The sequence below is a fragment of the Anomaloglossus baeobatrachus genome, chromosome 12, assembly GCF_048569485.1.
Source record: "Anomaloglossus baeobatrachus isolate aAnoBae1 chromosome 12, aAnoBae1.hap1, whole genome shotgun sequence".
NCBI classification, from domain to species: domain Eukaryota; kingdom Metazoa; phylum Chordata; class Amphibia; order Anura; family Aromobatidae; genus Anomaloglossus; species Anomaloglossus baeobatrachus.
In genome coordinates this window covers 12,671,543-12,697,468 of record NC_134364.1, presented here as the reverse complement: position 1 = coordinate 12,697,468, position 25,926 = coordinate 12,671,543, and the positions used below count along the sequence as shown (strand labels likewise).

Sequence of the window (25,926 nt, the reverse complement as noted above, 5' to 3'; positions counted from 1 at the left end):
CCCGTGGTTTTTTGCATTTTTGCTGCAGAAATTTCTTGAGCTAATGGCTGTAACCTTTCTGCAGAAGTTCCCAGCACCACCTATGGAAAAAAAAATGGCTGTGCACACTGCAGAATTTCCTGAGAAAATGAATGAGCAGTCACTTCTTTTCTGAAGGTACCTGCGTTTTTTGCCATAGATAATGGTACAAATCCGCAGGGACCAACCCGCGGGAAATAACACACCAAAAACGCGGTACAAACGCATGCGGATTTCGGTGCGGTATTGGTGCGTTTTTTGTTTTGTTTTGTTTTTTTTTACCGCAAGTGCGCTAATCTTTTAGACTCAAGAAATTTCTTGAGAAAAATCCTTTTTCTAGTGTGAACAGAGCCTAAGTCTCCTATTGACTTTCATTTACTCGCGTCACGCCTATCCGAGCATCCGACTGCTGGCTGCAACTACCGAGCATAGTAGTGCCCGCTCATCACTAGTTACGAGTACTGAGCACCCGAGCATGGTAGTGCCCGCTCATCACTAGTTACCAGTACTGAGCACCCGAGCATGGTAGTGCCCACTCATCACTAGTTACCAGTACTGAGCACCCGAGCATGGTAGTGCCCGCTCATCACTAGTTACCAGTACTGAGCACCCGAGCATGGTAGTGCCCGCTCATCACTAGTTACGAGTACTGAGCACCTGAGCATGGTAGTGCCGCTCATCACTAGTTACCAGTACTGAGCACCCGAGCATGGTAGTGCCCGCTCATCACTAGTTACCAGTACAGAGCCCCCGAGCATAGTGCCCGCTCATCACTAGTTACCAGTACAGAGCCCCCGAGCATGGTAGTGCCCGCTCATCACTAGTTACCAGTACTGAGCACCTGAGCATGGTAGTGCCCGCTCATCACTAGTTACCAGTACTGAGCACCCGAGCATGGTAGTGCCCACTCATCACTAGTTACCAGTACTGAGCACCCGAGCATGGTAGTGTCCGCTCATCACTAGTTACCAGTACAGAGCCCCCGAGCATGGTAGTGCCCGCTCATTACTAGTTACCTGTACTGAGCACCTGAGCATGGTAGTGCCCGCTCATCACTAGTTACCAGTACTGAGCACCCGAGCATGGTAGTGCCCGCTCATCACTAGTTACCAGTACTGAGCACCCGAGCATGGTAGTGCCCGCTCATCACTAGTTACCAGTACTGAGCACCCGAGCATGGTAGTGCCCGCTCATCACTAGTTACCAGTACTGAGCACCTGAGCATGGTAGTGCCGCTCATCACTAGTTACCAGTACTGAGCACCCGAGCATGGTAGTGCCGCTCATCACTAGTTACCAGTACTGAGCACCCGAGCATGGCAGTGCCCGCTCATCACTAGTTACCAGTACTGAGCACCCGAGCATGGTAGTGCCCGCTCATCACTAGTTACCAGTACTGAGCACCCGAGCATGGCAGTGCCCGCTCATCACTAGTTACCAGTACTGAGCACCCGAGCATGGTAGTGCCCGCTCATCACTAGTTACCAGTACTGAGCACCCGAGCATGGTAGTGCCGCTCATCACTAGTTACCAGTACTGAGCACCCGAGCATGGCAGTGCCCGCTCATCACTAGTTACCAGTACCGAGCACCCGAGCATGGTAGTGCCCGCTCATCACTAGTTACCAGTACCGAGCACCCGAGCATGGTAGTGCCCGCTCATCACTAGTTACGAGTACCCAGCTCCCGAGCATGGTAGTGCTCGCTCATCACTAGTTACCAGTACCGAGCACCCGAGCATGGTAGTGCCCGCTCATCACTAGTTACCAGTACTGAGCACCTGAGCATGGTAGTGCCCGCTCATCACTAGTTACGAGTACTGAGCACCCAAGCATGGTAGTGCCCGCTCATCACTAGTTACCAGTACTGAGCACCCGAGCATGGTAGTGCCCGCTCATCACTAGTTACCAGTACTGAGCACCCGAGCATGGTAGTGCCCGCTCATCACTAGTTACGAGTACTGAGCACCCGAGCATGGTAGTGCCCGCTCATCACTAGTTATGAGTACTGAGCACCCGAGCATGGTAGTGCCCGCTCATCACTAGTTACCAGTACTGAGCACCCGAGCATGGTAGTGCCCGCTCATCACTAGTTACGACTACTGAGCATTCGAGCATGGTAGTGCCCGCTCATCACTAGTTACGACTACTGAGCACCCGAGCATGGTAGTGCCCGCTCATCACTAGTTACCAGTACTGAGCACCCGAGCATGGTAGTGCCCGCTCATCACTAGTTACCAGTACTGAGCACCCGAACATGGTAGTGCCCGCTCATCACTAGTTACCAGTACTGAGCACCCGAGCATGGTAGTGCCCGCTCATCACTAGTTACCAGTACTGAGCACCTGAGCATGGTAGTGCCGCTCATCACTAGTTACCAGTACTGAGCACCCGAGCATGGTAGTGCCGCTCATCACTAGTTACCAGTACTGAGCACCCGAGCATGGCAGTGCCCGCTCATCACTAGTTACCAGTACTGAGCACCCGAGCATGGTAGTGCCCGCTCATCACTAGTTACCAGTACTGAGCACCCGAGCATGGTAGTGCCGCTCATCACTAGTTACCAGTACTGAGCACCCGAGCATGGCAGTGCCCGCTCATCACTAGTTACCAGTACCGAGCACCCGAGCATGGTAGTGCCCGCTCATCACTAGTTACCAGTACCGAGCACCCGAGCATGGTAGTGCCCGCTCATCACTAGTTACGAGTACCCAGCTCCCGAGCATGGTAGTGCTCGCTCATCACTAGTTACCAGTACCGAGCACCCGAGCATGGTAGTGCCCGCTCATCACTAGTTACCAGTACTGAGCACCTGAGCATGGTAGTGCCCGCTCATCACTAGTTACGAGTACCCAGCTCCCGAGCATGGTAGTGCCCGCTCATCACTAGTTACCAGTACCCAGTTCCCGAGCATGGTAGTGCCCGCTCATCACTAATAATAGATGTAATTTACCCATAAGCGAGGAGTGCATTGTTGGATCAGACGTCAGTGTCTTTGTTTCCATTGTTACTTCCTCTCACTGATAGGAAACAAATGCTCAAGAATTATTATATTCTTTACCGTGATAACAGGCTGTGCTGTGTGTTTCATGGGTAATGGATAACTTATTGATTTGCATTTGTTATGATGAGTTTACATAATCTGTGGCGGAGACGTTCCTGTGCTGGAGGATCATAGGTTCTGTCAATTACAATGGACGTTGACCTCATGATATTCTTTAAATAGCTGATGCTCATAATCAGTTACTTATATTACTAATCCTGAGTTACCTTCTGTATTATACCCCAGAGCTGCACTCACTCTTCTGCTGGTGCAGTCACTGTGTACATACATTACATTACTGATCCTGAGTTACCTCCTGTATTATACCCCAGAGCTGCACTCACTATTCTGCTGGTGCAGTCACTGTGTACATACATTACATTACTGATCCTGAGTTACCTCCTGTATTATACTCCAGAGCTGCACTCACTATTCTGCTGGTGCAGTCACTGTGTACATACATTACATTACTGATCCTGAGTTACCTCCTGTATTATTCTCCAGAGCTGCACTCACTATTCTGCTGGTGCAGTCACTGTGTACATACATTACATTACTGATCCTGAGTTACCTCCTGTATTATACCCCAGAGCTGCACTGACTATTCTGCTGGTGCAGTCACTGTGTACATACATTACATTACTGATCCTGAGTTACCTCCTGTATTATACCCCAGAGCTGCACTCACTATTCTGATGGTGCAGTCACTGTGTACATACATTACTGATCCTGATTTACCTCCTGTATTAGGCTGTGTGCGCACGTTGCGTGTTATCATGCTTTCTTCGGCGCTCCATTGGGAGACCCAGACGATTGGGTGTATAGCACTGCCTCCGGAGGCCACACAAAGCATTACACTAAAAAGTGTAAGGCCCCTCCCCTTCTGGCTATACACCCCCAGTGGGATCACTGGCTCACCAGTTTTCTGCTTTGTGCGAAGGAGGTCAGACATCCACGCATAGCTCCACTGTTTAGTCAGCAGTAGCTGCTGACTATGTCGGATGGAAGAAAAGAGGGCCCATACTAGGGCCCCCAGCATGCTCCCTTCTCACCCCACTTTATGTCGGCGGTGTTTGTTAAGGTTGAGGTACCCACTGTGGGTACGGAGGCTGGAGCCCACATGCTGTTTTCCTTCCCCATCCCCCTGAGGGGCTCTGAGGAAGTGGGATCTTACCGGCCCCCAAGCCCTGAGGCCGGACTCCTTCCACAGACCCATAGAACCTGCTGGATACGGAGCTGGGTACCGTTCAGGGACAAGGCCCTGCGACATTCAGGTACTCTGTGTCCCAAACAGGCCGCGCACATTCCAGACTTGCTGGGTGTGCTAGTGCGCCGGGGACAGTAGCGCTGCGCGCTGGGGTTACAGTCACTACAGTTTTTCTGAGTGACTTTATGTGTTGGGGACTGCCGCGCCGACCGCCCCTGGAGCGGCGGCGCGGCTGCGACTTGTAGTGCGCCGGGGACTTAGCGCCGACCGTGCTTTTACGACGGCGTCGCTTATAAATTTAGTCCCCGGCTTCTGCGGCCTAGCTCCGCTTCGTTCCCGCCCCCACCCTGTCAATCAGGGCAAGGGAGAGACGCTGTATGAGTAATCAGCGCCGAGGGCTGGAGTCTTATTTACATGCTCCAGCCCTCTCACTAGGCACAGGGGGACGCTGGTTTCCCGCTCTTTGTCTGCACACGCCCAGGGCCCGCCCCTCTCCATAGGACGCCGGCAGCCATTCCTACATGCAGTCTGGCTGGAGAACGGACACCGGCTCTGGGAGACCCAGACAAGGGATTTCTGGCGACCACACACCCGCGTTAAGCGGGCGGTAAGCAGCACTTTCAGTGCTGGCCCCACTAGTGCCACAGTGTTATATTGGTGTACCTTTTTTTTTCTCTATACCATATATATATGTATATATATATTGCACTGTAAGGTCGCTTCTTGGCTGTATACCCTATCTTGCTCTGAGGAGACGACAACATGTCATCCGCAAAACGCAAGGGTGCCAAGACACAGGCTGCAGCTGCACAGCAATACGCTACTTGTGCCGCTTGTGGGGCTGATCTACCGGCAGGTTACAATGACCCCCATTGTGTGCAATGTTCGGTCCCTGTGCCACTTCGTCAGCCGGAGTCTATGGTGGTAGTGGCCCAGGCAGAGTCGCCGGTGAACCCTGTCCCGGTGACGGGGACAGAGTTTGCAGTTTTTGCTGATAAGATGTCTGTCACTATGACAAAGATACTAGAGACCTTGCAGGCCAGGCCAGTTACTCAGACCATGGACACTGCTGCGGCAACGTTCCCCGGTCCCCCTCAGTTGGAGTTAATCCGTGATTCAAGGGGGTCCCAGGCATCTCAGCCTGACGGCTCTGATTCAGATGACAGTCCCAGGCAGCCTAAGCGTGCTTGCTGGGAGAGACCCTCCACGTCATCACGCGGATCAGGGTCTCAGCGAGAAGAGTCTCTACATGATGAGACAGAGGAGGGTGATCAGGAGTCTAATCCTGAAACCGCTCTCAATCTGGATACTCCTGATGGTGACGCCATGGTAAATGACCTTATAGCGGCCATCAATAGTCTATTGGAAATTTCTCCCCCAGCCCCTTCTGCAGAGGAGGCAGCTGCACAGCAGGAGAAATTCCATTTCAGGTATCCCAAGCGTAAACTGAGTACTTTTCTGGACCACGCTGACTTCAGAGAATCAGTCCAGAAACACCATGCTTACCCAGACAAGCGTTTCTCCAAACGTCTTAAGGATACACGTTATCCCTTTCCCCCTGACGTGGTCAAACGCTGGACCCAGTGTCCAAAGGTGGATCCCCCAATCTCCAGGCTTGCGGCTAGATCCATAGTTGCAGTGGAGGATGGGGCTTCACTTAAAGATGCCAATGACAGACAGATGGACCTTTGGTTAAAGTCTGTCTATGAAGCTATCGGCGCGTCGTTTGCTCCAGCATTCGCGGCCGTGTGGGCACTCCAAGCTATTTCAGCTGGCCTGGCACAGGTGGACTCTATCATACGTCCAGCAGTGCCGCGAGTAGCGTCCCTAACCTCGCAAATGTCTGCGTTTGCGACTTACGCTATCAACGCTGTCCTGGACTCTACAAGCCGTACCTCAATGGCGTCTGCCAACTCTGTGGTTTTGCGCAGAGCCTTGTGGTTAAAGGAATGGAAAGCGGATTCTGCTTCCAAAAAATGTTTAACCAGCTTGCCACTATCTGTAGATAGACTGTTTGGTGAACAATTGGCTGAAATCATTAAACAATCCAAGGGTAAAGACTCCTCCTTACCCCAGCCCAGATCAAGCAAACCTCAACAGAGGAAGTGGCAGTCGAGGTTTCGGTCCTTTCGAGGCTCCGGCAAGACCCAATTCTCCTCGTCCAAAGGGACTCAGAAGGAGCAAAGGAGCTCAGATTCCTGGCGGGCTCACTCACGCCCCAAGAAAGCAACCGGAGGAACCGCTTCCAAGGCGGCTGCCTCATGACTTTCGGCCTCATCCCTCCGCATCCTCGGTCGGTGGCAGGCTCTCCCGCTTTTGCGACATTTGGCTGCCACAGGTCAAAGACCGGTGGGTAACAGACATTTTGTCTCACGGGTACAGGATAGAGTTCAGTTCTCGTCCTCCGCCTCGGTTCTTCAGAACCTCCCCACATCCCGACCGAGCAGATGCCCTTCTGCAGGCGGTGTGCTCACTAAAAGCAGAAGGAGTGGTGATCCCTGTTCCTCTGCAGGAACAAGGGCAAGGTTTTTACTCCAATCTCTTTGTGGTTCCAAAAAAGGACGGCTCGTTTCGTCCTGTTCTGGACCTAAAGCTGCTCAACAAGCATGTGAACGCCAGGCGGTTCCGGATGGAATCCCTCCGCTCCGTCATTGCCTCAATGTCTCAAGGAGATTTCCTTGCATCAATAGACATCAAAGATGCTTATCTCCACGTGCCGATTGCTACAGAGCACCAACGTTTTCTACGTTTCGTGATAGGAGACGACCATCTCCAGTTCGTAGCTCTGCCAGTTGGTCTGGCGACAGCCCCATGGGTTTTCACCAAGGTCATGGCTGTAGTGGTAGCAGTCTTGCATTCTCAGGGACATTCGGTGATCCCTTACTTAGACGATCTACTTGTCAAAGCACCCTCTCAAGAGGCATGCCAACACAGCCTGAATGTTGCGCTGGAGACTCTCCAGACTTTCGGGTGGATCATCAACTTTTCAAAGTCAAACCTGGCACCGACTCGATCACTAACGTATCTTGGCATGGAGTTTCATACTCTCTCAGCGATAGTGAAGCTTCCGCTGAACAAGCAGCGGTCACTACAGACAGGGGTGCAGTCTCTCCTTCAAGGCCAGTCGCACCCCTTAAGGCGCCTCATGCACTTCCTAGGGAAGATGGTGGCAGCAATGGAGGCAGTCCCGTTTGCGCAGTTTCATCTGCGCCCACTTCAATGGGACATTCTCCGCCAATGGGACGGGAAGACAACTTCCCTAGACAGGAAAGTCTCCCTTTCCCAGACGGCCAAGGTTTCTCTGCAATGGTGGCTTCTTCCCACCTCATTATCACAGGGAAGATCATTCCTGCCCCCATCCTGGGCAGTGGTCACGACAGACGCGAGTCTGTCAGGGTGGGGAGCAGTTTTTCTCCACCACAGGGCTCAAGGGACGTGGACTCAGCAGGAGTCCACCCTTCAGATCAATGTTCTGGTAATCAGGGCAGTGTATCTTGCCCTATTAGCCTTCCAGCAGTGGCTGGAAGGAAAGCAGATCCGAATTCAGTCGGACAACTCCACAGCGGTGGCATACATCAACCACCAAGGAGGGACACGCAGTCGGCAAGCCTTCCAGGAAGTCAGGCGGATTCTGATGTGGGTGGAGGAAAGAGCATCCACCATATCGGCAGTTCACATCCCGGGCGTAGAAAACTGGGAAGCAGACTTCCTCAGTCGCCAGGGCATGGACGCAGGGGAATGGTCCCTTCACCCGGACGTGTTTCAGGAAATCTGCCGCCGCTGGGGGGTGCCGGACGTCGACCTAATGGCGTCTCGGCACAACAACAAGGTCCCGACCTTCATAGCGCGGTCTCGCGATCAAAGAGCTCTGGCGGCAGACGCCTTAGTGCAAGATTGGTCGCAGTTCCGGCTCCCTTATGTGTTTCCACCTCTGGCACTCTTGCCCAGAGTGTTACGCAAGATCAGATCCGATTGCGGCCGCGTCATACTCGTCGCCCCAGACTGGCCGAGGAGGTCGTGGTATCCGGATCTGTGGCATCTCACGGTCGGCCAACCGTGGGCACTGCCAGACCGTCCAGACTTACTGTCCCAAGGGCCGTTTTTCCATCGGAATTCTGCGGCCCTGAACCTGACTGTGTGGCCATTGAGTCCTGGATCCTAGCGTCTTCAGGATTACCCCAAGGGGTCGTGGCCACCATGAGACAGGCTAGGAAGTCCACTTCTGCTAAGATCTACCACAGAACGTGGAAGATTTTCTTATCCTGGTGCTCTGCACAAGGAGTATCTCCCTGGCCATTCGCGTTACCTGTCGTTCTTTCCTTCCTGCAATCTGGGTTGGAAAAGGGCTTGTCGCTCGGCTCCCTTAAGGGGCAAGTCTCGGCACTATCCGTGTTTTTTCAGAAGCGTCTAGCACGACTTTCTCAGGTGCGCACGTTCCTGCAGGGGGTTTGTCATATCGTACCTCCGTACAGGCGGCCGTTAGATCCGTGGGATCTAAACAAGGTCCTTGTTGCTCTCCAGAAGCCGCCCTTCGAGCCTCTGAGGGATGTGTCACTTTCTCGACTCTCACAGAAAGTGGCCTTTCTGGTAGCGGTCACGTCTCTTCGGAGTGTGTCCGAACTAGCAGCGCTGTCATCCAAGGCTCCTTTCCTGGTGTTCCACCAGGACAAGGTAGTGCTGCGCCCCATTCAGGAGTTTCTCCCTAAGGTGGTATCCTCTTTTCATCTTAATCAGGATATCTCCTTGCCTTCCTTTTATCCGCATGCAGTTCATCGGTATGAAAAGGATTTACATTTGTTGGATCTGGTGAGAGCACTCAGAATCTACATTTCCCGCACGGCGCCCCTGCGCCGCTCGGATGCACTCTTTGTCCTTGTCGCTGGTAAGCGCAAAGGGTCGCAGGCTTCAAAAGCCACCCTGGCTCGATGGATCAAAGACCCAATTCTTGAACCCTACCGTTCTGCTGGGCTTCCTGTTCCATCAGGGCTGAAGGCCCATTCTACCAGAGCCGTGGGTGCGTCCTGGGCATTACGACACCAGGCTACGGCTCAACAGGTGTGCCAGGCAGCTACCTGGTCGAGTCTGCACACTTTCACCAAACATTATCAGGTGCATACCTATGCTTCGGCGGACGCCAGCCTAGGTAGAAGAGTCCTGCAGGCGGCAGTTGTCTCCCCGTAGGGGAGGGCTGTCTTTGCAGCTCTAACATGAGGTATTTCTTTACCCACCCAGGGACAGCTTTTGGACGTCCCAATCGTCTGGGTCTCCCAATGGAGCGCCGAAGAAGAAGGGAATTTTGTTACTTACCGTAAATTCCTTTTCTTCTAGCTCCTATTGGGAGACCCAGCACCCGCCCTGTTGTCCTTCGGGATTTTTGGTTGTTTTTCGGGTACACATGTTGTTCATGTTGAATGGTTTTCAGTTCTCCGATGTTACTTCGGAGTGAATTTGTTTAAACCAGTTATTGGCTTTCCTCCTTCTTGCTTTTGCACTAAAACTGGTGAGCCAGTGATCCCACTGGGGGTGTATAGCCAGAAGGGGAGGGGCCTTACACTTTTTAGTGTAATGCTTTGTGTGGCCTCCGGAGGCAGTACTATACACCCAATCGTCTGGGTCTCCCAATAGGAGCTAGAAGAAAAGGAATTTACGGTAAGTAACAAAATTCCCTTCTTTTCGCTGCGTTCTGCACCGTAGCGTAAAAGCATGCGTCCTGCGTCCCCAGCACAATCTATGAAGATTGTGCAAATTCCATCCACACGTTGCGTTTTAGAACGCAGCGTTTCGGCTGCTGCCAAGACGCTGTGTTCTAAAATGCAACATGTCACTACTTTTGTGCGTTTTGGTTGCATTTTCCACTCTCTCTCTCTGTCTGCCAATGTCGGTCTATTCCCCACCCTCCTTCCCTTTCTCATACTGACCGATCACCGGCGTGGCGCTGCACGGCTGTCACACTGCTCCGGCGGCTTCTCTAGCTTTTGAAAATGCCGGCCGCTCATTATTCCATCTCTTATTCACTGCTTCCCCCGCCCACCGGCGCCTATGATTGGTTGCAGTCAGACCTGCCCCCACACTGAGTGACAGCTGTCTCACTGCAACCAATCACAGTCGCTGGTGGACGGGTCTACGTAGTGCAGTAAAATAAATAATTTAAAAAAAAAAACCGTCGTGCGGTCATCCCAATTTTGATACCAGCCAAGATAAAGCCACACGGTTGAAGGCTGGTATTCTCAGGATGGGGAGCCACACATTATGGGGAGCCCCCCAGCCTAAAAATATCAGCCAGCAGCCGCCCGGAATTGCTGCATCGATTAGATGCGACAGTCCCGGGACTCTACCCGGCTCATCCAGAATTGCCCTGGTGCGCTGACAATCGGGGTAATAAGGAGTTAATGGCAGCCCATAGCTGTCACTAAGTCCTATGTTAATCATTGCAGGCGTCTGAGACACCCCCAGTGATTAACCTGTAAGTGAAAGTAAATAAACACAATCACCCGAAAAAATACTTTATTTGAAATAAAAGGAAAAAAAACACCCTCTTTCACCACTTTATTAAAATGCCCAAACACCCCTCCAGGTCGGGTGTAATCCTCACGAGGTCCCACGCCGCATCCAGCTCTGCTACATGAAGCTGACAGGAGCGGCCGTAGATCACCGCCGCTCCTGTCAGTTCCATGCAGAAACTGAAGTGAGTCGCGCTGTCAGCGGGGACATCACTCAGGTTACCCACGGCCACAATTCTCGGGTGGAGGACTCGAGCTGGCCGCGGGTAACCTGAGTGACGGCACCGCTGATCGCACGGCTCACTGCAGTCACTCAGGAGATTTGTGGTCACCGGTGAGTCCTTCAATTGTGATCGCAAATCAAGCTGCGGCACACGCACAGAGCCGCGCAACCACAATGAAGTCGGGTGAAGTTCATCCGAGTTCATTCTGATAGCGCGGCACTGTCTCGCAGCCAGCCATGATCTTTTTGACAGTGCGGTCCCACTCGTCTCTGCTGCAAGACTATGGGGATGCAGCAGAGCCGAGTGGGACCGCACTGTCAAAAAAGTGCGTTCTGGATGCTTTCCACTCTATGGCAGAGAAAGCATCCAGAATGCATGAATTCTGCAGTAACAATGCGTCTCAGAACGCAGCTTTTCGGCTACGTTCTGAGACTCACATGCAAAGCGGAATAGAACGCAACGTGCGCACGTAGCCTTATACTCCAGAGCTGCACTCACTATTCTGCTCGGATATGTTTTGATCCGGTTCTTCTGGCAGGTTTAGTTCTCTATGTTGCAGTCTGGTGCTGCTCCAGTAGTCGGGTGATGCCCGTTGCAGTGAATATATCGGCTCATGGTGGGGGTGGGCTGGGGAATTGTTGATTCCTATTTCAGTCTCGGAGAGGGGCGGTTGTGACCCCACATTCTGGCATCGTGCCTGTTTCTTGATTTTTCTGATTTCCTGCGTACACGAAGCAGCAGATGAGCGGTGCAGTCGGGGACGTTCTGGACATTTTCTCCGCGTTTCACTGTAGTATGTCACAGGGCTGTGCAGTCGGAAAGCCAAACCTGCTACTCCGAGCCCTCAAGTTCCCTTGCACCGACTGCGACTCCCACATATATTAAGTGAAAAATGTATTGTAGTACAATGTGAACATCAGTCATTTAATCACTTTTATGATACAATAATCAAGATATTTAAAAAGAACATAAAATATATTTATTGGATACAACTTTAGAACACAAAAAACTGTAATAAATTTGTAAATATGTAATACACTATGTAATATAGATTACATACAAATATGTAAACACTATGTAAGTGGCAAAAAAACAGTTTTCAACAAAAACATAGTAAATAACATTTGTGCATGAATTTGATGTAAGAATAGAATTGCCTCCATCAGATCCTTCTTCGCAGATGACCTCAAATCTGACCTAATAATGTTAAGGCTGGAGAACGACCTCTCTACGGTAACTTGGGTTGGAGGCAAAGCCGTAACCACATGGGAACATCTCTAACAATCTCCGGGTATAAAGGAATTGCCTCGTGCACAGTCAGTTTTGATGAACGGTTGAATTTTTCTATTTCTTTGAAAGCAAGTGAAAAATGTTACTGAAATCTGGTCAATCTGCTGCTATAGGAGACTCTGTGACATCTGGTCAATCTGCCGCTATAGGAGACGCAGTGACATCTGGCCAATCTGCTGCTATAGGAGACTCTGTGACATCTGGCCAATCTGCCGCTATAGGAGACGCAGTGACATCTGGTCAATCTTCTGCTATAGGAGACACAGTGACATCTGGCCAATCTGCTGCTATAGGAGACACAGTGACATCTGGCCAATCTGCTATAGGAGACTCTGTGACATCTGGTCAATCTGCTGCTATAGGAGACGCAGTGACATCTGGTCAATCTGCCGCTATAGGAGACTCTGTGACATCTGGTCAATCTGCCGCTATAGGAGACGCAGTGACATCTGGCCAATCTGCTATAGGAGACTCTGTGACATCTGGCCAATCTGCCGCTATAGGAGACGCAGTGACATCTGGCCAATCTGCTGCTATAGGAGACGCAGTGACATCTGGCCAATCTGCTGCTATAGGAGACGCAGTGACATCTGGCCAATCTGCTGCTATAGGAGACGGAGTGAAATCTTTTTCCTTTGCGGTAACGCTTTGCTGCTCCATGTCCTTCAAATACTTGTCAAAGTTAAACTCCTCATCTGATGAGGATGAAGATATGGCAGCAGTAGCACTTTCAGGCCCCAAGTCCTCTTGCGCCTGGCAGTCCTGTAGCCGCTCATTCTAACTGCTACCTCAGTCAAAGCTTTTTTTCCTTTTAAAGCTGTTGATCATCAAGCAGTATACGATGACTTGGGTCCACATAAACAGCTGCCAGAAGAATTTTATTTTCCAATAGCTGTGTCTCTCTCCGTTTCATTGAAGCAGAAAGGCCACCTGCGATTAAACCTCCTCTTTGGGACAGGCAAAATAGCAAGTTCTTCCACTCCCTTATGAAAATGCCAGGCGTTAAATCCTCAGCTTGTAATCTTTTAGTCACGGTAAATGGTTGATTAAGCAATTCCTTCAATTCAGCCACCTTTGTCCTTTGACCTTCATTTAGGGTTACATTAGGGTTCGCCATATCTATAAGAAATGGTTTTGGTTCAAGCAATTGCTCAATCATTAAATAAGTGCTGCCTCACCGAGTGGCTTGATCAACAATTGCCCCTTTCCCAGCACGTCTCTTCAAGATGGAATCAATTTTAGGGGTTCTGGCGGCAATAACCAATTTCCTCACTTTTCCAATCAGATTTCCAGCATGTCCCTCTTGCAGACTCTTATTGCCTGCTGCAGCGTGTGCACAACACAGCGCATGTGATGAATAGGAAACAAGATCATCTAATCCTAAAGTATCATTTTGCTGTGCTTCTGTTGTAATATCTGTGTGTTCCTCAGTTACATGAGCAGCGCTGTGGCTCTATCTCACACATACTGAATCCTAAATTTTCTTCTAGCTGTTGTTCATTCCTCTCATTCATCAGTTTAATTGAACTTATCATGTTTGAAGCATTGTCTGTTATTTTTCTAATCTGCTTTGCTATTGAAAGGATTACCTATGAGCTCAGAAACCTTACAGATGATGCGGTTTTTATAAAAAGCTGATCTGCTTTTGCAGCTAAAAAACGTATCCTCAAAAAACGCAGCAAAAACGCTGTGTGTGAATGTAGCCTTAGATCCGGAATAGAACAGACATTTATAGGACATTTCATAACTTTCCCAAATTCCTATGAAAACATATTCAGCACATTCTGCATTGCACGCTGGACTCAATTTATTATATGTTTTCGGAGTCGGTGCATTTTATACCGACTCCATCTCCACAGCCCTGGAACGTCATCGCCTGGTGTTGCTGGGTGCGGTCGATGTCTCCGTTCTTTGGATTTGTGATGAATCTGCCGCTGACTGTCCTGATCGTGAGCTGCAGCATCAGGTCATTCCCAGCCGCCGGCATCACCACCACAATATTACAGGACCTAACTGTTGGCACTCACGATACTGATAACGAGCAGTGTCTAATACTCGCGTATGTGTTCTGAATAGTGTGTGCAATGCAAGTCAATGGGGAAAACTTGCAATGTAACAAGTAACCCGAATTCTGCACTATTCGCGCGAATAGTACAGCATAGTACAGCATTCGGGTTACTCATTACTTTACAAGTTTTTCCCCATTGACTTGCATTACACGCACTATTCAGAACAAATAGGCGACTATTAGACAGCGCTCATTATCAGTATAGCGAGTGCCAATAGTTAGGTACTCGCTCAACTCTAGTGAATACCCCTTCAATGTGCAACTTATTGCTGACCGGGGCTATGGCTGATAGTGTTTGCCAGTGACGGACGGATGGGTGACTGTCAATCAGTAGGATATTTAGTTGCCAATGACGGACGGAGGGATGGGTGACTGTCGGTCAGTAGGATATTTAGTTGTCAGTGACGGACGGATGGGTGACTGTCGGTCAGTAGGATATTTAGTTGCCGGTGACTGAGGGACGGATGGGTGACTGTCGATCAGTAGGATATTTAGTTGTCGGTGACTGACGGACGGATGGGTGACTGTCGGTCAGTAGGATATTTAGTTGCCGGTGAAGGATGGATGGATGGGTGACTGTCGGTCAGTAGGATATTTAGTTGCCGGTGACGGGCGGATGGGTGACTGTTGGTCAGTAGAATATTTAGTTGTCAGTGACGGACGGATGGGTGACTGTCGGTCAGTAGGATATTTAGTTGCCGGTGAAGGATGGATGGATGGGTGACTGTCGGTCAGTAGGATATTTAGTTGCCGGTGACGGACAGATGGGTGACTGTCGGTCAGTAGGATATTTAGTTGCCGGTGACGGAGGGATGGGTGACTGTCGGTCAGTAGGATATTTAGTTGTCAGTGACGGACGGATGGGTGACTGTCGGTCAGTAGGATATTTAGTTGCCGGTGACGGAGGGATGGATGGGTGACTGTCGGTCAGTAGGATATTTAGTTGTCAGTGACGGAGGGACGGATGGGTGACTGTCGGTCAGTAGGATATTTAGTTGCCAGTGACGGAGGGACGGATGGGTGACTGTCGGTCAGTAGGATATTTAGTTGTCGGTGACTGAGGGATGGGTGACTGTCGGTCAGTAGGATATTTAGTTGCCGGTGACGGGCGGATGGATGACTGTCGGTCAGTAGGATATTTAGTTGTCAGTGACGGAGGGATGGATGGGTGGCTGTCGGTCAGTAGGATATATAGTTGTCGGTGACGGAGGGATGGGTGACTGTCGGTCAGTAGGATATATAGTTGTCGGTGACGGAGGGATGGGTGACTGTCGGTCAGTAGGATATTTAGTTGCCAGTGACGGAGGGATGGATGGGTGACTGTCGGTCAGTAGGATATTTAGTTGTCAGTGACGGAGGGATGGATGGGTGGCTGTCGGTCAGTAGGATATATAGTTGTCGGTGACGGAGGGATGGGTGACTGTCGGTCAGTAGGATATTTAGTTGCCAGTGACGGAGGGATGGATGGGTGGCTGTCGGTCAGTAGGATATATAGTTGTCGGTGACGGAGGGATGGGTGACTGTCGGTCAGTAGGATATATAGTTGTCGGTGACGGCACTGATTACAGGGGTAGGAGCGCAGCCTCGTCATTGCAGGATCCACTCCTCGTCCTTTCATGTTTCTTACGCTCCTTTCCAGTAACTGAGAACAGAAGCGGCGGCGTCTCGTCACCCTCCTCCCTGAGCGAGGACCTCAATTTGGGGGAGAGAACCACATCAGCCATATTTAACACATTGGTGGTGGGAAGCCGATGGGTCCGCGATGTGTACTGCACCTCAGCGGATAAGTGGCTGCAGATGTGTCCGGCAGCTGCTGATCTCCTGTCCCTCGAAATAATACAATATGGAGTGTGTATGGCCAACGAGGAAGGAGCCGCTCAGAATAAAGGGGGTTTTCTGGAATTTTTTTTTTTTTTTGCTTCCCTCTTTTAGTTTTAATATCTCTGCTTGCTGTTAGTGAATATGGAGACGTTCAGTACATTCTGAGACCTGATCTATTACTTCTCACAGCTGAGGGTTCGTTACAAATCTGCTGAATCTTAGCGAATATCCCACTGCCCCCTTTATTCTCAACGCTTTCCTGCAATATTAATGAGCTGAAAATGTGCATATGAAAGCGACAGCCTCTTGCTTTTCTCAGATTGCCTGCAGCGGTCACACCTTAAGGACAGCACTGGGACGGACCTTTTTTTTTTTTTTTTTTTTTTTTAACGTCTTACTTTTTTCTGAATTCTGGAAAACCGATTCATGCTGCACATGTGATTGCATCGGGCCTCCAAGGCTGGGTGCAATTGTCTCATACCCTCAGCTTAGAGCGGTGCCACATCTGTGCTGCTCGGCTGTTTAGCTTCCTATATAGACAATAAGGGTGCTATTTCCTGGCTGTAAGCAGTGATCTTATAGTGAGGAGACATTAATGGGAACCTGTCAGCAGAAATTTAGCTTTAACCTAAAAGTTTCCCCTTCTGCAGCTCGTGGGCTGCATTCTAGCAGGTTCCTATAGTTTTTGTGCCCCCTTTTAGACCAAATTAAATATTTATAAAGTTGTACCTTTTGGTATGCAAATCTTCTAAATTATCCATGGGGGCGGGCTGTCTGGTGTCCGTTATTCTCCCTCCTGCCGATTTACGCCGTCCCCCAACGCTCCATTTCATACTTCAGGACGCTGCCCAGTGCGTCCGTGGTCCCGCGCATGCACCGTGCGACTGTACCGGGACTGTGCACTGTGTGCACAGTGTGACCGCTGGTGACGTGTTGCGCAGGCACGAGATTATGGGCGGCACTGTGATTGTCATCAGCAAGTGCCCGCCCATAATCTCGTGCCCGCCCTTTCCCCTCTGCCTCCAGCGTTCTGCGCAAGCGCTATCCAGATGACCCGACATCACCTTTCGTAACCGGTGGTGTCCTGCTCCGCTCCTCCCATCTATTTCCTGCTCCAGGGCAAGATGGGAAAGAGGTGACGTCGGGTCATCTGGCCAGCGCTTGCGCAGAACGCTGGAGGCAGAGGGGAAAGCGCATGCACGAGATTATGGGCGGGCACTTGCTGATGACAATCACAGCGCCGCCCATAATCTCGTGCCTGCGCAACACGTCACCAGCGGTCACACTGTGCACACAGTGCACAGTCCCGGTACAGTAGCACGGCGCATGCATGGGACCACGGGCGCACTGGGCGGCGTCCTGAAGTATGAAATGGAGCGTTGGGGGACGGCGTAAATCGGCAGGAGGGACAGTAACGGACACCAGACAGCCCGCCCCCATGGATAATTTAGAAGATTTGCATACCAAAAGGTACAACTTTATAAAGTATTTAATTTGGTCTAAAAGGGGGCACAAAACTACAGGAACCTGCTAGAATGCAGCCCACGAGCTGCAGAAGGGGAAACTTTTAGGTTTAACGCAAAATTTCTGGTGACAGGTTCCCTTTAAAGGAAACCTGTCAGGTGCAATATGCCCCCCGGACCACGAGCAGTTGAGTGCATATTGCTAATCCCTGTATACACTAGTATAGATAAAGAGATCTATAGCAAAAGTATTTCTAAAGAGCTTATATCATATGCTAATGAGCGCGGGGACTAGTCCCAAGGGCGTTATATCCCCCAACTAGCCGCCCTCTTAGCATGTTAGTACATCCACAGGGGTGTACTAACATGCTATTCAATGCAGTGACTCCAGCGGTTCTGGACGCCGGGCACTTCCGGTCATGCGCAGTATGAAGCAGAGTGTACACGTCCCGGCTTCAGAGAGGTCGACTGCACATGACCGGAAGTGCCCGGCATTCAGAAGCGCGGTCACTGCGAACACAGGACACGCGGCACCACTAGTGATGCTGAATTGAATAGCATGTTAGTACTCCCCTGTGTGCTCCTGTGGGTGTACTAACATGTTAAGGCTACATGCGCACGCTGCTTTTTTTGCTGCTTTTTTGGCTGCAGTTTTGTCAGCAGAACTTTCTGACATCTGACTTCCCAGCAAAGTCTATGAGAAGTCAGATTTGCTGCGCACATTGCAGTTTGTCAGCGTTTTTTTTGTCAAAAGTTTGTGTCAAAAAAAATGCAGCATGTTCATTCTTCCTGCGTTTTTGTCAACATTTGTCACCCATTGAAATCAATGAGGGCATCAAAAACGCAGGAAAAATGCATGCTAATCAAAAGTGGTGCATTTTACCTGCCTTTTACCTGCGTTTTTGGTACCAAATACGCAGGTGATTTGTCAGGAAGTGAGGTCAGGCAAGTGGTCCCGTCCCGTCCTCCATGTGTTCCCCGAAGTACCGCTGTCCCCAGGGGAGATGATGTGGAGGACGGGACTATCAGCAGCGGTGGCAGCGAGAGGGAAAAATCAATGTTTTCAGCTGCCATTGTCCATCCCCCTCTCGCTGCCGCCACTAATAGTCCCGTCCTCCACGTGTTCCCCGAAGTACCACTGTCCCCAGCGTGCACGCACAGGGGAGATGATGTGGAGGACGGGACTATCAGCGGCGGCAGCGAGAGGGAAAAATCAATGTTTTTAGCTGCCAATGTCCGTCCCCCTCTCGCTGCCGCCGCTGATAGTCCCGTCCTCCACGAGTTTCCCGAAGTACCGCTGTCCCCAGCGTGCACGCACAGGGGAGATGATGGACCCCTCTCACCGCCACCGCCACCGCTGAAAGTCCCATCCTCCACGCTCCTGTCAGCTCCACGCAGTAGCGCGATCAGCTGAGCTGTCACTGAGGTTACTCTCGGCCACCGCTGGATGCAGTGACAGCTCAGCTGATCGCACGGCTCTCTTCATTAGCTGCGTGCAGGTGACAGGAGCGGCGGTGTCTGCTGCAGCTCCGGTCACCTCCATGCAGCAGAGCTGGATGCGACGCTGGACCATCCTGGATTACGCCGGACATGGAGGGCTTTGTCGGGGTTAATAAATTGGTAATGAGGGAATGTTTGTGTTTTTTATTTCTAATAAAGGATTTTTCGGGTGTGTGTTTATTTACTGTAATTTACAGATTAATCATGGAGGGTGTGTCATAGACGCCTGACATGATTAATCTAGGACTTATTGGCAGCTATGGGCTGCCAATAACTCCTTATTACCCCGATTTGCCAACGTACCAGGGCAAATCGGGAAGAGCCGGGTACAGTCCCAGAACTGTCGCATCTAATGTATGCGCCATTCTGGGCGGCTGCTGACTGATATTGTTAGGCTGGGGGGCTCCCCATAACGTGGAGCTCCCCATCCTGAGAATACCATCCTTCAGCCGTATGGCTTTATCTGGCTGGCATTAAAATTGGGGGGGACCGCACGCCAGTTTTTTTTAATTATTTATTTATTTCTAATTTTTTTTTTTTCAATTCAACAAGCTTTATGGGCTTGTTTGAACTGAAAAATACATGAAACAATTGTTGACAAAACTGCAGCCAAAAACGCACCAAAAAAGCAGCAAAAACGCACCAAAAAAGCACCTACATTTTTTGTGACATTTCCAGGCTCTCTCTGACAAGGTGCAGTTTTGGCTGCAGTTTTGGCTGCAGTTTGTGAACACGAAAAAGAAGCAGCGTGCGCATGTAGCCTTAAGGCTACATGCGCACGCTGTTTTTTTTTCCTGCTTTTTTGGCTGCAGTTTTGTCAGCAGAACTTTCTGACATTTGACTTCCCAGCAAAGTCTATGAGAAGTCAGATTTGCTGCGCACGTTGAAGTTTATTTGTCAGTGTTTTATTTGTCAAAGGTTTGTGACAAATAAAATGTAGCATGTTCATTCTTCCTGCGTTTTTGTCAACATTTGTCACAAAAACGCAGGGTGTGAAAAACGCACCGAAAACGCACCAAAAACGCACCTAAAATTACATGCGTTTTTTGTGACATTTCCAGGCTCTCTCTGACAAGGTGCAGTTTTGGCTGCAGTTTTTGCTGCAGTTTGTGAACACAAAAAGATTCAGCGTGCGCATGTAGCCTAAGAGGGCGGCTAGTTGGGGGGATATAACGCCCAGGGGACTAGTCCCCTCACTCATTAGCATATGATAAAAGATCTTTAGAAATACTTTTGCTATAGATCTGATTATATATGCTACTAGATGCAGGGGTTAGCAATATCGTGGTTGTGGCTGCATATTGCGCCTGACAGGTTCCCTTTAAAGCACAGGCTATGTTTTGTAGACGCCTATTATTTCCTTGCAGTCGGAGACCCCCTTATAGCCGCGGTGTTAGGGTTGGCGCTCTGTGGTTTTCTCTTGTTTTGTTGCATATGTTCTCCAGATGTTCTGGTTTCTTCATCTCGGAGACTGCGTTCAGCTGATTAGTTTGTTGGGATGGCGGCTTAGACGTCGCAGAATGGACTTGACATGCTGGGTGCAGTGGGGGGCGCTGTGTTGAGTAAAGCAGTCGGGTGCTGGTGTGATTGGCGAGGTCGATCTGTCGGATGCCGCCAATGACTGTCGGTATTATAGCTTGCTCAGCGGTTTAATAGGCCGCACCGTGTGTATTCAGCGCTGGGCTACGTGCACTCGGCACAGATTACCCTTCACCTTCCAGCTCTGCAGAGCAGCGCTCTTTATGCTGCGGATTAATCCTTCCTCTGTAACTGCAGATTATCTCTGCACCATCCACCCTGAATACTCTGAGCACTCACCTGTAATACCCAGCGCTCAATATAACAAAGCGGCACCTCCTGCTCCGCATCTAGACAATGCCCCCATTCATACTACAGTGGTGAGGAGTATCTAGGAAAGTATCACTGCACGTCCACCATTAAGCTCCAATACTTCTGAAATAAGTCATCAGTGTTTCAAACCTCCCTGCCCCCCCCCCCCCCCGTATTATATCCACAGGTCACATGCAGAACAATGTGTCTCAATGGCTGCAAAACGCACCTCTGCGCAGCCTGATCCCGCAGGAAGAAGGCCTTGTCTGTAGGGTTTGTGTGCACTCATTGCTCTGCATAGGAGCTGTTGCCACAAAATGGAAAGATGATTGGCAATGCAGACGTACTTCGTTTCTTACTGGTATTTTAGTTGCGAATGTCTTCACACCCCTGTCTCAAATAGAAATGGTAGAAATGAGATGCATGTATCATCTGAACACATTGATTCAATGGGACCGGCCATCCATCTGGTGCTCAAGGGGGCTTCCTGACTGTTAGTTTAGCATACTCGTTTCTGGGGGGATTTGGAGAGAGAGAGAGCTGTCAGTCATACAAGCTAATTCCCAATAACGGGGGTCCCAAGGCCTTTTGTGTGCATTCAATGATCATGTGTGGGACCGCTGCTCCATTCACTTCTATGGGCAGCAGAGGTGACCGGAGCAATGGTCGATCACAGTACTGCTCCATTCACACAGGACTTGAGGGGGCCTCATTGATCAAACCCCTAGTGATCAGGGTTATCGGCTGTGCTGTGATTGTGGGGTCCTACGTCTGGGACCCCCAGCAGGCCGTATAGTGGAGGCACGGCAGCTTCCTGACTTCCATAGATCTGTATCTGACCCCATTCCCTGCACAGTAGACGGCCAGGCCACCATTGTACATGGAAATTATAGCAATAAATCGGTCCCGTTATCTCCGGAGCGGTCAGGGTGAGCGATGTCCTAGCAATATCAGAAGACCCCCATGATGCTGCAGAGATGACTTGTCCTCACTGTCCTTTCTTTCCTTCCAGACATGGATCCTCGTCTCACAGGAGAACCTGGGATTCGGAATTACACAGCGATGTGGGATAAACCTTTGGACAGCGGTCAGGCAAGATGTCTGAGTGACTGACGATATGGGTGTGAATGCTTCAAGCTACCCCCACTCGTGTTCCCCGAGGGTAGGGGGAAACTCGCAGACGCAGCAGACCTTCATAGGTAACGTATCACCGGACTATTCTAGCACTTGTCACCCTTTGTATCTGCAGTGTGAGCTCCCGTGTGCGGCTCCAAATTCTGGAAATTTAACATTGGTTTGTTAGACTCTGTGCTTGAGTTATGAGTATTAAGGCCCTGGCACACTTTCTGTTTTTTCCCGTGGATTTCCTGCGGTTTTAGGCCCTGGCGCACTTTCTGTTTTTTCCCGTGGATTTCCTGCGGTTTTGGTGCATGTTTCGCTGCAGAAAATGTTCATAACATCTCTGCAGTGAATCACCAGCAAATCCTATGGGAAAAAAAAATGCTGTGCGCACTATGCGGATTTTGACAGCTGCATGTTTTGCTGTGGGATTCCCGCAGCAAAAACAATTGCAGGTCACTTCTTTTCCACACGTCTCTGCGGGATTTCACTCCATTGACTGTAATGTAATCGTGAAATCCCGCAGGGAATAACGCAGGCAGCAAATTCTGTGCGGATCACTGCGTTTTCCTGCGTTATTCCCTCCGGTATTTTGCGGTTTCGGGACATAATGTTCATCGCTGTCTGCGGTTTTGCAGGGAAGTGATGTCATTATGACAGGAAGAGGAAGCAGAGCAGAGAGTAAACACACACAGATCACAGACATAGAATGCACACGCGCACGCACACACATCAAACGGACATATAGAAAAAAAACCACACGGGCTCTGCCGTATTTTTACCGTCCAGCCGAGGTAAACACACAGCAACGGCCCGGTATTCTCAGGCTGGGGAGGGCGAGGGGCACGGTTAATGCCTTCCCTCCCCCCTCCCCTCCCGCAGCCCAGAATATCAGCCCGCAGCTTCCCCGGGACTGTCGCATCCATTATGCGGCAGTACCGGAGTGTCCCCGGCTCTTCCTGTTGCCGTGATGCGGTGGCAATCAGGGTAATATAAGGAGTTAATGGCGGCGGATCGCAGTCACTAAGTCCAGGTTTGATCATGGCAGTGTCTATGTGACAGCTGACATGATCAACCCATAAGTAAAGTGAAAAAAACACACACACTGAAAAATCCTTTATTTTAAATAAAACACAAAAAAGCCCCTGTTTCACCCCTTTATTAACCCCTCCCGAAACACACCGCTCCGGCGTAATCCACGTCCTGCGATGCTTGCATCCAGTTGCGACTGACACACAGCGCTGAATGCAGCCTCGCAACAAGACAGCAGAGGTAACCACAGGGCATTTCCCACGGCCGGTAATGTGAACTCACATTACCCCTCGGGAGAAAAGCAGCGTGTGCTCACAGGGAATCTATCTTACTATCTATCCCTCGCTCTATCCCTCGCTCTATCCCTCGCTCTATCCCTCGCTCTATCCCTCGCTCTATCCCTCGCTCTATCCCTCGCTCTATCCCTCGCTCTATCCCTCGCTCTATCCCTCGCTCTATCCCTCGCTCTATCCCTCGCTCTATCCCTCGCTCTGAAATTACTTTTTTTTTTCCCCCCAATGTGCTTTACTGCATTGAATGCATTAAAACACATGTACCAACCCGCACACCGCATGCGGTTTTCGGGTGCGGTTTGCCGCGTTTTTTTTTTTTTATCGCGGGTGCGGTAATCTTTCAGACCCTGCGGAATTTTCTTAAGAAAATTCCGTTTTCCAGTGCGCACAGGGCCTTAAAGGGGTTTTCTCAAACTAGCAGGTGATGATCTTTGTTGGTCCGACAGCTTGGACCTCCACCGATTCACTATGAATGAGCCGTGATGCACACACCCGAAGCCCGGGAAGTGAGGGGCGCTAATGATGTGTCCCCTAAAGTGCTGCTCAGAGGGGTGCATTGCGAGCCGGCCGGTTATCACGGCGGCTCTTACCTTTCCAGACCAGTGGGATTTCTAGAAGCATTATATGGGCCAATACTGGTAAAATACCGCCGTGTTCAGACCTTTTTACTAGCATCTCCTCCTTTTCCTTTCTTCCTTAGGAACTTCCTCCTACTCTCACCAAGGATATGGCTACGACTCCAAGCTATACAGCCTTGAACATGGCCACGAAAAACCACAAGACAAGAAAAAGAAAACCTCCGGCCTCGCCACGCTCAAAAAGAAATTCATCAAGCGTCGGAAGTCGAGCAGGTCGGCGGATCACGCCAAACAGATGAGAGAACTGCTGTGCGGCTGGGACGTCCGGGACGTCAACGCTCTGGTGGAGGAGTACGAGGGGACGGCGGCCTTAAAGGAACTGTCTCTGCAGGCCAACGTGTCCCGTCCAGAGACTAGGACTTTACAGAAAGACATGGCCGACCTGTACGAGTACAAGTACTGTACGGACGTGGATCTGATATTCCAGGAGACCTGCTTTCCCGTGCACCGCGCAATTTTGGCGGCCAGGTGTCCTTTCTTTAAGAAGCTGCTGTCGTCGTCTCCGGAGTATGGGGCGGAAATCATCATGGATATCAATACGGCGGGTATCGACATGCTGATGTTCTCCGCACTGCTACACTACCTGTACACGGGGGAGTTTGGCATCGAGGACTCCAGGTTTCAGAACGTGGATATTCTTGTGCAGCTTAGCGAGGAATTCGGCACACCAAACTCTCTGGACTTCGACATGCGGGGGCTGTTTGACTACATGTGCTACTACGACGCGGTGCTGAGCTTCTCCTCCGACGCCGAGCTGGTGGAGCAGTACGGGGCGCAGAGCTGCCTGGAGGAGGAGCTGCAGGCTCACAAGGCCATCCTCTCCGCACGCTCTCCGTTCTTCCGCAACCTGCTGCAAAGGAGAATCCGGACCGGGGAGGAGATTACCGACCGGACACTAAGGACTCCAACCAGAATCATTCTAGATGAATCCATAATACCAAAAAAATATGCAAAAGTCATTTTGCATTGCATGTACACGGATCTGGTGGACCTGTCCTACGTCCTGCACGGCAGCCCATCCATCGGGAGTCTGAGCGAAGTGCAGGCTCTGGTGGCAGGAAAGCCAAACATGACCCGGCCGGAGGAGGCGATGGAGCTCTACCACATAGCACTGTTCCTGGAGTTTAATATGCTCGCACAAGGTGGGTGCACGGGAGGGGGGCTTACACAACGGTCGCCTACAGAGCGTACACGTGGGGGATTGCTCCTGAGATTATTATATACTGCAGAAAGCCAAATCAACCCAAAAAGTAACAAATGTATAGCCAAAAACACATCCGCAGCATCTACTTATGTCTGCAGCGCAAAAATGCCAGACCCTGACTATGGCCCAACTGTATGAGGTAGTATTAGAAGTATCCATGCATGTTACTGCTGACCAATAGTGAGTGCAGCTCTGGAGTATAATACAGGAGGTAACTCGAAATCAGTAATGTATTGTATGTACACAGTGACTGTACCAGCAGAATAGTGAGTGCAGCTCTGGAGTATAATACAGGAGGTAACTCAGGATCAGTAATGTAATGTATGTACACAGTGACTGTACCAGCAGAATAGTGAGTGTAGCTCTGGAGAATAATACAGGAGATAATTCAGGATCAGTAATGTATGTACACAGTGACTGCACCAGCAGAATAGTGAGTGCAGCTCTGGAGAATAATACAGGAGATAATTCAGGATCAGTAATGTATGTACACAGTGACTGCACCAGCAGAATAGTGAGTGCAGCTCTGGAGAATAATACAGGAGATAATTCAGGATCAGTAATGTATGTACACAGTGACTGCACCAGCAGAATAGTGAGTGCAGCTCTGGAGTATAATACAGGAGGTAACTCAGGATCAGTAATGTATGTACACAGTGACTGCACCAGCAGAATAGTG

At 50.4% G+C, this 25,926-nt stretch overlaps 1 protein-coding gene across 1 annotated transcript in view; it reads left to right on the top strand.

The window, feature by feature from the left end:
- Positions 1-25,926, top strand: part of BTBD7 (BTB domain containing 7) — a 46,100-nt gene that overhangs the window by 5,416 nt on the left and 14,758 nt on the right. The window contains exons 2-3 of the mRNA XM_075330548.1: positions 21,974-22,160; positions 24,106-25,185. Of these exons, the coding sequence (XP_075186663.1) occupies positions 22,079-22,160; positions 24,106-25,185 (1,162 nt within the window). The 5' untranslated portion in view covers positions 21,974-22,078. The remainder of the gene's footprint in view (positions 1-21,973; positions 22,161-24,105; positions 25,186-25,926) is intronic.